At 40.4% G+C, this 12,163-nt stretch overlaps 2 protein-coding genes and 1 long non-coding RNA gene across 3 annotated transcripts; all 3 read left to right on the top strand.

The window, feature by feature from the left end:
* The first annotated feature begins 1,997 nt into the window (after positions 1-1,997).
* LOC103978737 (aldehyde dehydrogenase family 2 member C4) lies at positions 1,998-5,265 on the top strand. The gene is made up of 8 exons (XM_009394644.3): positions 1,998-2,177; positions 3,233-3,375; positions 3,470-3,853; positions 3,921-4,010; positions 4,099-4,272; positions 4,360-4,635; positions 4,717-4,778; positions 4,850-5,265. Exons 1-8 carry the CDS (start codon positions 2,072-2,074, stop codon positions 5,121-5,123), a joined length of 1,509 nt encoding a protein of 502 aa, XP_009392919.2. The 5' UTR covers positions 1,998-2,071; the 3' UTR covers positions 5,124-5,265.
* A 274-nt stretch (positions 5,266-5,539) lies between these two features.
* Positions 5,540-6,697, top strand: LOC103979521 (transcription repressor OFP14-like). Its single transcript, XM_018823262.2, has one exon. It carries the CDS (start codon positions 5,675-5,677, stop codon positions 6,545-6,547), a length of 873 nt encoding a protein of 290 aa, XP_018678807.2. The 5' UTR covers positions 5,540-5,674; the 3' UTR covers positions 6,548-6,697.
* Positions 6,698-7,641: 944 nt separating this feature from the next.
* Positions 7,642-11,365, top strand: LOC135632319 (uncharacterized). Its single transcript, XR_010494678.1, has 3 exons — positions 7,642-8,243; positions 10,850-11,005; positions 11,142-11,365. It is a non-coding gene; the product is annotated as an uncharacterized LOC135632319 (long non-coding RNA).
* The last annotated feature ends 798 nt before the right edge of the window (positions 11,366-12,163 follow it).

Here is a 12,163-nt window from a genome sequence, read left to right as displayed (position 1 = left end):
ACGAATGCTTCTTCCATTAGTCGTAATTCTCCTCGTGTTTTTCAATCTTCTAAATATTATAATATTTTAAAAAATCAACTTCATACTTTTGAGTTCGAAAAGGATGTTACGATATAATACAGACGAAATTAAACACAACACAAAAGATGAAAATACTTTTGTCTCGAAGCAAACTTCTAATTGGTATAATAACAAGATGAGATCAACATCAATTCAAAATGATGATTACTAAATGTTCTATTAAGAAATATTTCATAAAATAATTTTTTTTTATTAACTCGCTATAAAACATCATCTTAGATATGTTCTATCTGATGAAAAGAATAGAAGATAAAATCTTTATTGAATAAATAAAAAATGTTTCAAGATTTGCTACTATTGCGATTGCAAGAGCGAAACTTCGTTTTTCTCAGCTTTATTGAAGAAGTGAAAAGCTAGGCAAGAGTGAAACTTCGCGCTTTTCTCAGCTTCAATACTTCCCTCTCTTATTTATACAAATTAAAGAAAGGAGTGAAACTTCGCTTTTCTCAGCTTTAATACTTTCCTCTCCTATTTATACAAATTAAAGAAAATATTTCGCTCAATAGAATAGAGGATTTTTCTCAACATAGAGAGATTTTTTCAGAAAAATCTTATCTTCTATCACGGACTGATCGAAAGAATCAAATCAGTCCAGAGATGTCGTCTTCACCGACCGAGTCTTTTTAGGTCATCAGGAGACGTCCTCAGCTCTTTCTTCTACCCAATCCAGTTTTTGGATTGGGCGCGCTTTCGCATGCAGTTTCGTGCTCTACCTATCGAAGGTGATTAATTAGAATACAACAAATAGACTAAGCCTTCAACATGCTCGATATTGTCTTATCGGTTTCCCACCATCGAAGACACCAGCAAATAGGACAAATAACGATGGACGAATTCGTAAGAAAATAATATTTTTTTTTTATCATGAGCATTTTCCTTTTTAAATCTCAAAAATACTAAAAAGTAGTACTCATCATATAATCCAACCATCGAATGATTCGTCGTCACGGGACGATTATAATTCTTGATTTTTGAAAATTAGAATCAACGATTTCGGTTGCTACAACTTTTAGGTGAGGAAAATGGGAACTTTTTGGGATACGGCAAAAGTGGCCACACTGATGAAAAAAATAATAAAAATAAATCATTATCCAGGAATTTTCAAACTGAGAAGCTTTTCTTGTCAATTGACCAGCATACACGAAGAGGAAAATCATGGTTTCCAAAGACCACTTCCATGCTGATAAAGATAGATTTGCTCACAGTTTCCAAAGGATTATAGGGCATTAACTCAACATGAAAGAATATATATATATATATATATATATATATATATATATATATATATATATATATATATATATATATATATATATATATATATATAGAGAGAGAGAGAGAGAGAGAGAGAGAGAGAGAGAGAGAGATATGTGCCAACCAGAAGAAAAGTAAGAAGATGACAGAAAGGAACAGCTATAACTCTGGAGTGGGAAGCATGTTCATTGATTATTTTGATGTGTCTGATGAAATAATTTTGAAATCTTGCATATATATATATATATATATGTATATGTGTGTGTGTGTATTTGCCAAAATATTAATAGGTAGTGTATTGGCATCCTTTTCCACATCTATACAACAAAAGACCACAATATATATATATATATATATATATATATATATATATATATATATATATATATATATATATATATATATTGTATTGGCATCCTTATCCTCTCCCTAATAGCTATACAACAAAAGACTACAATATGGTTTTCCTGTATTTAAACTGCACTTTGATTATTCATAGAATACCTGCCACTATGGCTTCCTTGTTTGCCGCCAAAGTCAATGCCTTCTTCATTACGGAGATCTATTGATCCGTCCTAACAGTCAATGAAGACGTCCATATCCACAGTAACCAAATTAAAGAAGAAGCACACCAACATCCTTAAAAGCCCATCACCACGGTGCGTTCTTCCTCAATCGAGAGAGAGAGAGAGAGAGAGAGAGAGACTCTGTTCTGGTCTGTCTCCTGTTGACCTCCATGGAGAACCACCGCTGCAACGGCGACGGCAAGGAGAGCTTCAAGCCACCAGAAATAAAGTTCACCAAGCTCTTCGTCAATGGCCAGTTTGTCGACTCCGTTTCCGGTACTGCAATACCTCTTTACATATATATATCTCTCTCTATCTATTGATGATATTATTTTGCTGGTGATAAATATACTGCAACTTTCTCTTGTTCTCTTCCCAAGAAAGCTTTGTTTTATTGTTCATGGAAGATGGAAATTAGAGCAAGATAAAAGGCTGTGGGAATCGATCGATGAATGGGTCTTAAGATGTATTGTTATAATCCTCTATTAATTGGTAGAGAGATTGTTTCCTCGTGTTCTTTGCCACACAATAATTAATACTACACTTTTTTTTTCTTTCTTATGGTCAAAATTCGTAGATGCATCTCCACATGTTTATAGAATCATTGAGGTTGCTAAATTGACAGAAACATTTCTCAGCCCACAAGAATTGATTCTTCTCTTCTTTTTGGCCTAATATTACTCTCTCTCTCTCTCTTACTATTTTTCTTTCTTTTTGCGTGCTGCACGTTGTTACGTTGCGTCAACGATACGGAAGGATTACTGATGTATCGAAGACAGAGATACATCCGCCGGATGAGTTGACTTTTGCTCCGAAAGAAGAGTGCCATGTATTATTGGGTGATTTTGTTGAAAAAGTTATTTTAGGATTTTATTCTTGAGTGCCATCTCTCTTTATAATTTTATATTTTTATTTTTATTTTTTTAATATTTATAAATTATTTATTCTTAAATTAACCTAAATAAGAAATTATGATGAAGGAAAATAAAATGTAGAATCATTAATATTAGGATTGAAAATAATAAAATATTTATTATTATTATTTTTTAAGAGATCATCAATTGCATATTGTGAATAGTAAATAAGGGTTAACAGTAAGTTTCTTATTTTTTTCATGTCCATGTTTACTATGATCTCATGAATACCTCTCGTTGTCACATTCGTCTATCGCGAGGCACCACCACCTCTTGCTCTTAATATCTCCTTCGTGCTCATTCCATCTATGTCCATATTATTCTTTGTGGATGATGAGATAAAAATGGAATGCTTTGTATCGGAAGCAACAGCCATAGTTGACGACTAGTGATTGGATCTACTCGCCGTGGACGCAGGCAAGACGTTCGAGACGGTGAATCCCGCGACAGGCGAGGTGATAGCGAAGGTTGCGGAGGGAGTCGAGGCAGACATCGACTTAGCCGTGAAGGCTGCTCGCGAAGCCTTTGATCACGGCCGATGGCCCCGCATGTCTGGTTTTGTATGATCGCCCTCACCTCGATCGCCTCCTCTCTCATTGACTGTCATCTTTTCTTGGAGATGAAGAAACGAAATTGGATTTGAATCTCGATCAGGAGAGGGGGAGGATCATGTCGAAGTTCGCGGATCTCATCGAACAAAACATCGAGGAATTGGCGGCGCTGGACAGCGTCGACGCCGGAAAGCTTCTGACCAGTGGCAAAACGGTGGACATCCCCCACTGCCTCCACATCCTCCGGTACTACGCCGGCGCCGCCGACAAGGTACACGGTGAGACCTTAAAGCTCGCCGGCGAGTACCAGGGGTACACGTTGCTGGAGCCCATCGGCGTGGTGGGCCACATAATACCCTGGAATTACCCCTCCACCATGTTCTTAATGAAGTCCAGCCCTGCTCTGGCCGCCGGCTGCACCATGGTCGTCAAGCCCGCCGAGCAGACCCCTCTCTCCGCCTTGTTCTACGCCCACTTGGCTAAGCAGGTCTGCTTCCTCCTCTTCCTCTTCCTCCCTTTAGACATGGTGTCGTTGACTTCAATCTCGTGTATAGGCTGGTATTCCTGATGGAGTGATCAACGTGGTCAACGGGTTTGGCGCCACTGCCGGTGCTGCACTTTGCTCTCACATGGACGTCGACGCCGTGCGTTTCCAGCTTCTCTTCCTTCTCAGTGATGTTGTCTTACTGCATCGTTGCATGCCGACATCATCCTCCAAACCTTGGTTTCCAGATTAGCTTCACCGGCTCAACGGAGACGGGACGCCTGGTGATGGAGGCCGCTGCAAAGAGCAACCTGAAGACGGTATCGCTCGAGCTGGGCGGGAAGTCGCCCCTCATCATCTTCGACGACGCCGACGTAGACATGGCGGTCGCTCTCGCACGCATCGCCATCTTCTACAACAAGGCATCGCCTCTGCGTCCCACCTTCGCCTCCTTCGATCCAGTAGTGATCTCGACGGAGACGTAACCATACTCTATGTGACACCTTCAGGGCGAGATCTGCGTGGCTGGCTCTCGCGTGTATGTCCAAGAAGGAATTTACGACGAGTTCGTCCGGAAGGCAGCAGAGAGCGCCAAAAGCTGGGTGGTCGGCGACCCTTTCGATCCTAATGTTCAACAGGGGCCTCAGGTTGACAAGACACAGTTCGAAAGAGTTCTCAGCTACATCGAGCTTGGCAAGACAGAGGGTGCTACGCTGCTTACAGGAGGACGACGCTGCGGCGACAAAGGCTACTACATCGAACCCACGATCTTTACTGATGTCAAGGTAAACAAGAGTAGATGCATAATTACTGTAGAGATCGACGGACAAATTGGTTTCTGCATGAGAGATTATTGTTTCTTACAGGAGGAGATGAGGATCGCGCAGGAGGAGATATTTGGACCAGTCATGTCGCTGATGAAGTTTAAGTACGCTTTCCGATCTTTAGAGACCGGAGTTTGAGGTTAAGCATCGATGTTGATCTCAAGCTTGCTTGCAGGACGATCGAGGAAGCGATAGAGAAAGCGAATGCCACAAGGTATGGATTAGCAGCAGGGATCGTGACGAAGGATCTGAACACTGCGAACAGAGTGACGAGGTCGGTTCGAGCAGGAACGATTTGGATCAACTGCTACTTCGCGTTCGATCCGGGATGCCCGTTTGGTGGATACAAGATGAGCGGCTTCGGGAGGGACCTCGGCATGCATGCCATCAACAAGTACCTCCAGGTGAAGTCTGTGGTCACTCCTCTCCACTCTTCCCCATGGCTGTAACAGTTGCACGACTCAACCAATAATGCCATGGTCTGCAGAATCTAAATTTAGCTGTCTGTAAGGATGATGCGATTAATCGGTATATCCTTCAGAAAAATCTTCATACATCTTACGATTTATAAGAATTTGGACTGTTCTTTGATGGCTCACAAAGATAGATGATGCGTTTCGATCGCAGTCAATGAAAATTAAGCGAGAGGCATCACACCCTCCCTGTCTCTCTCTCTCTCTCTCCCTCTCCCGAAAGGTAAGAAGTGAATGGTAGGCAGAGAAAGAGGAATGTGAGATTGAGTCATAAAGTCACTTCAAACCTTCCCATGGATATCTAACCCCCTCTCTTTCTCCTTACTAAATGAATCCAATTGATTCATTCCTTTCAAACGGCTGGCAGAGCAGCATTAAAGATCGAACAATATCTTTTCTCCCTAATGCGGTCTGATCATTCTGGAACTGCCGCATCTCTCTACGTCTATATAATAGCTATCGACTGCTTTCCCCCTCTCTGTGTCTGTCCCCGAGAAAGAGAGGCGGAGAAGAGAGAGTGAGTGGGGATGGGAAAGAAAGGCCTTCCCAAGTCTCTCCGAACGTATCTCTCCAAACTCAAGAAGGTACCAGCTCATCTGCACATACCCAATTCCCCACACCCTGGCACCGCCACCAGTTGGTTGTTGTCGGCGTGCAAGTATCCCAAGACCCCTTCCTTCGCGGCCGGTCGAGACCACCCCGACGACGACGGCGGCCATGGGCATGAGCATCGCCATGACCACGGCCTCGACCTCGCCGCCACCCTCTCCGACGTCGACCGCTTCCTCCACGAGAACTTCAACTCCATCTACCCGCGGGAGGACGACGGCGACGAGTTCTCCTCATCCGAGCCCCCGGCCAGGTACGACGAGGACCCGCCGCCCACCGCGTTCCGCTCGTCCGAGCCCTTCTTCGTTTCCTCCGGCACGTCCAACTCACTCCTCGACGAGGCCCGGGCGAGCGCGACCTCGTCCTCGTTCTCCTCGTCGCCATCGGTGTCGTGCTCCTTCCAGGAGTCGTCCGACGCAGGGGCGGAGGTCCCGGGCGGCGGCGTGGCGGTGATGACGTTCTCCAAGGACCCCTACGACGACTTCCGCCGGTCCATGCAGGACATGGTGGAGGCGCGGCACGTGGACCCTAACCAGCCTTTGGACTGGGACTTCATGGAGGAGCTCCTCTTCTGCTACCTGGATCTCAACGATCATAGCGTCCATAAGCACATCTTGAGGGCCTTCACTGAACTCACCGCCAGCTTCCGCCGCCGTGTTATGGTCCGGAGGCGTAGAGCACCGTCGGGTGGCAACGTGACGAGTAGGAGGATGATGATGAGCAGGAGACCAGCCGACGCGGCCGGAGACGGGTGTATGGTGGTGCCGCGTCATTTTCCGGCAACCCGCTGACATGGACTGAAACTAATCAGAGAGAGAGAGAGAGAGAGAGAGAGAGAGAGAGAGAGAGAGAGGATTTCGGGATTGTCGATAGAATATAAATATATTGTCTAAGATTTTATATATATATATATATATAATTGATGAACTCTTTTCCATGCATATTTTATGTTAATTTATTTTGATTAGTAATTTTCTTTTAATTTATTTTACGACGTAAAGACGCCTCACTTGAAATCGTTTGCATGTCATGTAATGAGAATGAATAATATAATAATATATAATTAGATTTATTTTTAAAATAAATATGTGGTGGCATAATTAATTTATGAGGACGAAATGGCTCTCTGTAGCACTTCTTCTTCGAATGTTGATGGGCGATCTTACGAGAGGGCTTTGCTATCGAAGGAAAAAGGTGAGGGAAAATTCTCCCTTTTACGGTGCCTTTTTCATCCTTATTTTGCCGCTTCGTTCTATTGCTGCCGCTGCTTTTTCTTTGTTTTGTTCTTGGTGTTCGATTCCGTTTCATGGTGTATTCTCTGTGAGTGATGTGAGATGACACTTGATTCCCTCTAATGGTGGATTACTTTGTTCTCCTTTGGATTGTGGGACCTTTAGATGCTCGATAGGTTGTTGCCGTGTGATGAGAATTTGGGGGTCTGCCTTTTGAAGTCCTCGAAAATGAAAGAAGAGATGTATTGGAGAGGAATGTTGGACAAAACAATTTGACTCTCTCCTTCAATTTGTTCTACCATAGAATTTCTCTTTATTATTTGAGCTATTTAGAGAAGATCTATCATAGATACAACTTTCATCTTCTAACCAAATGGAAGAAGAAAAGGAAAAGCTAGGGAAAAGGATACTTGACTCTGGTTAAGTGGATTATCACACTAAGAAGGAGAAAAAGGGGCATAATCTTCTTTGTGGGTGCATGATGTATTTTAGGAACGAAAGAGACATTACATTGTAAGAAAATGACTTCTAACTGTACCTGATCTAGGATGACAATAACTCCTACCTAATTCTTATATCTTGTCATCTGCGGATCCTGATCATATTTATAATTGTCGAAGTCGAGAACCACATAAGATACAAACGGTAAACACAGTCCTGGTAAGGATCATTTTGTACCCTTGAACACAAGTTCCTGAGAAATGTAGTTGTTACGGAGAGAATAATTTGCTTCTGAACTGTCAAGTCTTTGTTTTGTCATGATTTCAGATTAATAGGCCATGTAATCTGGAGTTAACTACACAAGAAAACTTGCAGCAATCTGGAGTCCATTGCGTTCTGTTTTTGCAATCACCTTCGAGGTGACTGTGATCCTTCGGCTGTTCCGATTCGTCAATTCTAAGCAGGGGATTTCTTGGGCGATTCGGTCCAGGCAGGGTGGTGGTCTTTTAGAGATTCGGTGCTGCTAATCGCGACGGTCTGCTCTCTGGCTAAGGTTTGGTGGATGGATCCCTATGACGGGCAGAGACGAGAAGTAGGTCGCTATGCTCTATGGGGCGGTGGTGTGGGATCCGTTGCTTATCGTTTCCCACAGTGTCCGCCTGCGCTGCTTCTAATGCTCGACTCTTGGACTGCTCATGACCATTATGGTCGGCACACGGGATGAGCTTCAGCCACTTTAATTTCTCCACCTTCGCTGCCGCTACCATCAACGGTTGGTGCGCAATTGCTCCTTTCTTCTCAGTTGTCTTCCCTGGTAATTCTTCACCTAGTCATTTCGCTTCTTTACTCGTTTGTATATGTAGATGATCCAAGAATTTGTCTACTTTTCTGGTGGCACAAACTTGCACGATTGTGCTTATGATTTCCATTAAGTGAACCATTTCTTGATTCTCCAGCCTTGGCCAACTATCCGGTACTTGAATGGTGAGTTCTTGAGCTTGAATCCAGGTTGAGACAAATACTCAGCTAGCTGAGGCATGCTGGCACTCGCTGTTGAAATTAACATTATCGTCAAATGACACCAAAGTTACTACCACATGGGTTTTTAGTTTTTCTCAATGTCAAGTTCTCCAAGTTTGTTGCTTAGTCCTTGAAATGTTGAAAAGTAGAAGATCTTGAGAGACTCTTATTGAATTAGATGGTGGAGATTGAGATGATAACGTGGAGAAGTGCATTTGGTGTGTGAATGCTGAGTAGCTGTCAAATAGAATATAAACTGTTTGGAATGGCTTAAAGGTGATAATAGCTTAAGGATCATCATGTTGGGGATTAAGGGAACAGTTTGTATTGAAAAATTAAATGTTATTGAGGCGCAGATGTTGAGATGTGTTTTTGGTGTTGAACCAAAGATGGATTTAGAAAGATTGTGGTCATAGTACATCAAAGGTATCATCAATTTGAAATGTTATTTGTGTATGCCGATTGCTCATGGTGGAAGAGGGACATACAATCCAAAAGCACATGGTAAAAAACACTGGAACAAGGACATGAGCCCTTGAATTCGTCTGTGATGTTATCTTCAATAGTAAATGATTTGACTTATCATAAACTCCAAATCTAATTAATTTGGAATGAGGCCTTGTTTTTCTTTTGTTTTACAAGGGGAAATCTCCAAATTCAACATGATGCTGATTTGGTATATCTTTCTCTTGTTCTTGAACATAAGTCACCTATGTCATACCAATGTTGTTATCTTCTAGATTGGAATCTTAATGCAGATCAACTTGAGTATTGTTAAGCACACTTCTTGATATTATTTTCTAATGTGCTGGGGATTACTTTTGCTCTGTTGGAGCATGGACTAAATATCTTGATATTGTTGTTCTTATGATGGACTATTTTTTGTAGATATTAAGTTCCAGAATATTACATATACTAATGATGTTTTTTTGTCACACATGGCTGCACTCTATCTCTAATTTGCAAAATCTATCTGAAAACTAAGCCCTGTCCTTTGGTAGGGTAAAACCCATCTGTTTGAAATATTTATGCAATCATCGATCAAGATAGATTTGAATTTTCTTTTTGGGGAAGGAACACATTGATGGTTCAACTTATTCATCCTCATGTTTGTGCTTTATGCGCGTGTGGATCCTTCACTTGATCATGTGATAGTTAGATTTCGTTTGGGAACACATTTGCATTTCTAATATGCATTTGGAGAAAGATATTTGAGTGAATGTGTAGTCGTGGAATACCCTTAAGTGTTTGGTAAATGAAAAATTACATATGGCCTAGGTATATAATAAATAAAAAAATATAATCATATAAATGAACGCAAAAAAACCTTTGAAAATAAATAAATAAATAAATTTTTAACTTATAAAAGACATGGATCATGTTGGTTTCTCACTAAGTCATGTTGGCAATCTTGTGATCTTAAATAATGTCATTAGGATTATTTAAAAAATAAAAAAAATTACATTAGCATCCTGCAAATGTTAAAATGGTGATGCTACCATGAGGTAGCAACAACATTTGAGTACTTGTAATGCAGCATCCAAGCCAAATATGATTTGAAAAAAATTTGCCAAACACCACTCTATATTTAAAATGTGCATTGGACTATCAATGCACATTTCAAATGTGTTCCTAAACGTACCTTTAATCATACCCCTTGATGATTTACTTAAGTGAATTGGTCTCCAATCTCTGCTTCATGTGGATGCTCTGTTATCCTTTCCATTAAGTCACCAATGTTGTATGAAACTAGCCTCATCCACGTCTCTTTTATGTTTCTGTCCTATTGATTTCTTTCACATTACTGGTGAACTGTAAGTAGTAACCCTTCCCCCAGCTGTTAAGACGATATCTATGGTCAGTAGAGGATTGTGCTGCTGCTTCTCTGACATAGGCATGCTGATAACAACAATGATGAAATGGAAAGTAATCTTTGTTACTTTAGGCAGTGGAGTTGTCCAGCTACACACATTGCCAGGCTGGTCTTTCCTATTCAGCTGTCTCAGAGACAAACAGAAGTAGTTATTCCATTGGATGGCATCCCTGCTTTATCACTAGCGACTAACGGATTGCCAAAATGCATCGTCACTTCTCAGTTCAATGCCAAAAGCAAAATATGTAAAGGGTTTTCCCATTTAGGGAACTTTATATCTAGCAAAAGAGAGTATCTGTTCTGTTTTTCTTATCAGGATAACAAGTTTCAGATAGAGTTGGTGATTCAGAATTTAAATTAAAGTCTTATCATATTTTACATGTTGATTCTATCAGTAACCAGTTATGTGGATTCATAGACTCTTACAAGGAAACATGTACATGAGGGACACTCTTTGGAAATAGTTGAAGGTTTGAGATTCACTTAAATGTTTTTTGTGATTAAGTTTATCATGTGTTACATTGTAGTTTCCTTTATCTTCTTGAGGAATGTTGATGTGGCTGCAGAAGAACCAAATATCCTTAGAGCTACAATGATAAAGATTTGACTGCTTCAACCTGCATATCTATACGTGTAATAATTTCGTGGAATGCTGTCATCATTGGCAGATCCAAGTGCTTTATGTAAGGAACTAGAATCCAATAAATCACATTCACTGATTTTTGTCTACTAGTTTAAGAGTGCTATTGTTAATTGTGCTTAGGTAAATATGTTCCAGAAAATATCCTTTAATTTTCTTTATATTATTTGTTTGAGCAGGCAGTTTCCATGTTCTATGTAAATCCAAAGGGCCAGAAAGTGCTTGGACTTTGCAGTAATCATCTACATCATCCATCTTTTTATATGCATCATATATGGGAGTTGGCCATCCTCGCTTGGTGAGTGATTGTGTATATTTGTTTGTAATTGCCAGAAATACCTATTTACATGGCTTCATCCAAGTAAGCAAGTTTGTGTTGAATTGCTTTTTCTACTTAATACATGCATTGAATGAGCATATGTTTTGAATTTTTTTTTTGACACTCGTCATTGTTAAGATGGCTTCTGATCTGACAACATTCTAAAAGTTTTCTTTAATTACTCCAGTACTAAAACTAATAGCTATGTGATACTTTGCTTTCATTCAATATAGGCTTGTTATATATATTTATATACCCTAAAAACAAAAAAAGGGGGAGAGAGGATGATGAATCCATAGAAACTGGTTTTGGAGACTTGCTTCCGATGACTAGATCTAAACCTAGTATTGGTGTTTACTAAGTAGATAGGGAGGAGGTGAAGAACTTGGGCATGGTAAAATTTGCTAAACGGGATATTTATTGCAAATGACTTAAGAAAATATTTAGGAAAAAATATTATTGATGTCTTGATCAGCTTGACGTGGTCCAGATTTGAGTTCGGAAGAATGTTCGGGATATCTTCAAGGTGAAAATATTATACTCTTAAGTCAATCCTTTTTATGCTCTAAGTTAGTAATTTGAGATTCTTCTTGAGTTTGGGTAGTTCAAATCCTTTATATTAAGTTTAAGATATATTTTGATATTTTAGAGGATAAGAAAAAAAAAAAAAGCTGATGATTAACTTGTTTTGGTGACTTAGGATTTCATATGATAGTTGATAGTAGATGTATGTCACTTTAAATACATATGGCAAAGTGTAAATCACCTATAGCCTGTTTGGATGGAAAGCACTTGGGAAAGGAGAAGACGAAACGATCAGGTATTGCGTGACCATTTGGTGAAATGAGTCGTTTGTTTCTCTTTGCACTCTACAGGTTGGAC

The sequence above is a fragment of the Musa acuminata genome, chromosome BXJ1-3 (assembly GCF_036884655.1).
Source record: "Musa acuminata AAA Group cultivar baxijiao chromosome BXJ1-3, Cavendish_Baxijiao_AAA, whole genome shotgun sequence".
Classification (NCBI taxonomy): domain Eukaryota; kingdom Viridiplantae; phylum Streptophyta; class Magnoliopsida; order Zingiberales; family Musaceae; genus Musa; species Musa acuminata.
Note: the sequence above shows the minus strand (reverse complement) of the source record. Positions and strands in the feature narration are given on the sequence as shown.

Coding starts and splice junctions, on each gene's coding strand:
- LOC103978737 (XM_009394644.3), top strand. CDS start 2,072: ATGGAGAACCACCGCTGCAACGGCGACGGCAAGGAGAGCTTCAAGCCA. Junction 2,178..3,232: donor GTTTGTCGACTCCGTTTCCG/GTACTGCAATAC, acceptor CCGTGGACGCAG/GCAAGACGTTCGAGACGGTG. Junction 4,273..4,359: donor TCGCCATCTTCTACAACAAG/GCATCGCCTCTG, acceptor TGACACCTTCAG/GGCGAGATCTGCGTGGCTGG.
- LOC103979521 (XM_018823262.2), top strand. CDS start 5,675: ATGGGAAAGAAAGGCCTTCCCAAGTCTCTCCGAACGTATCTCTCCAAA.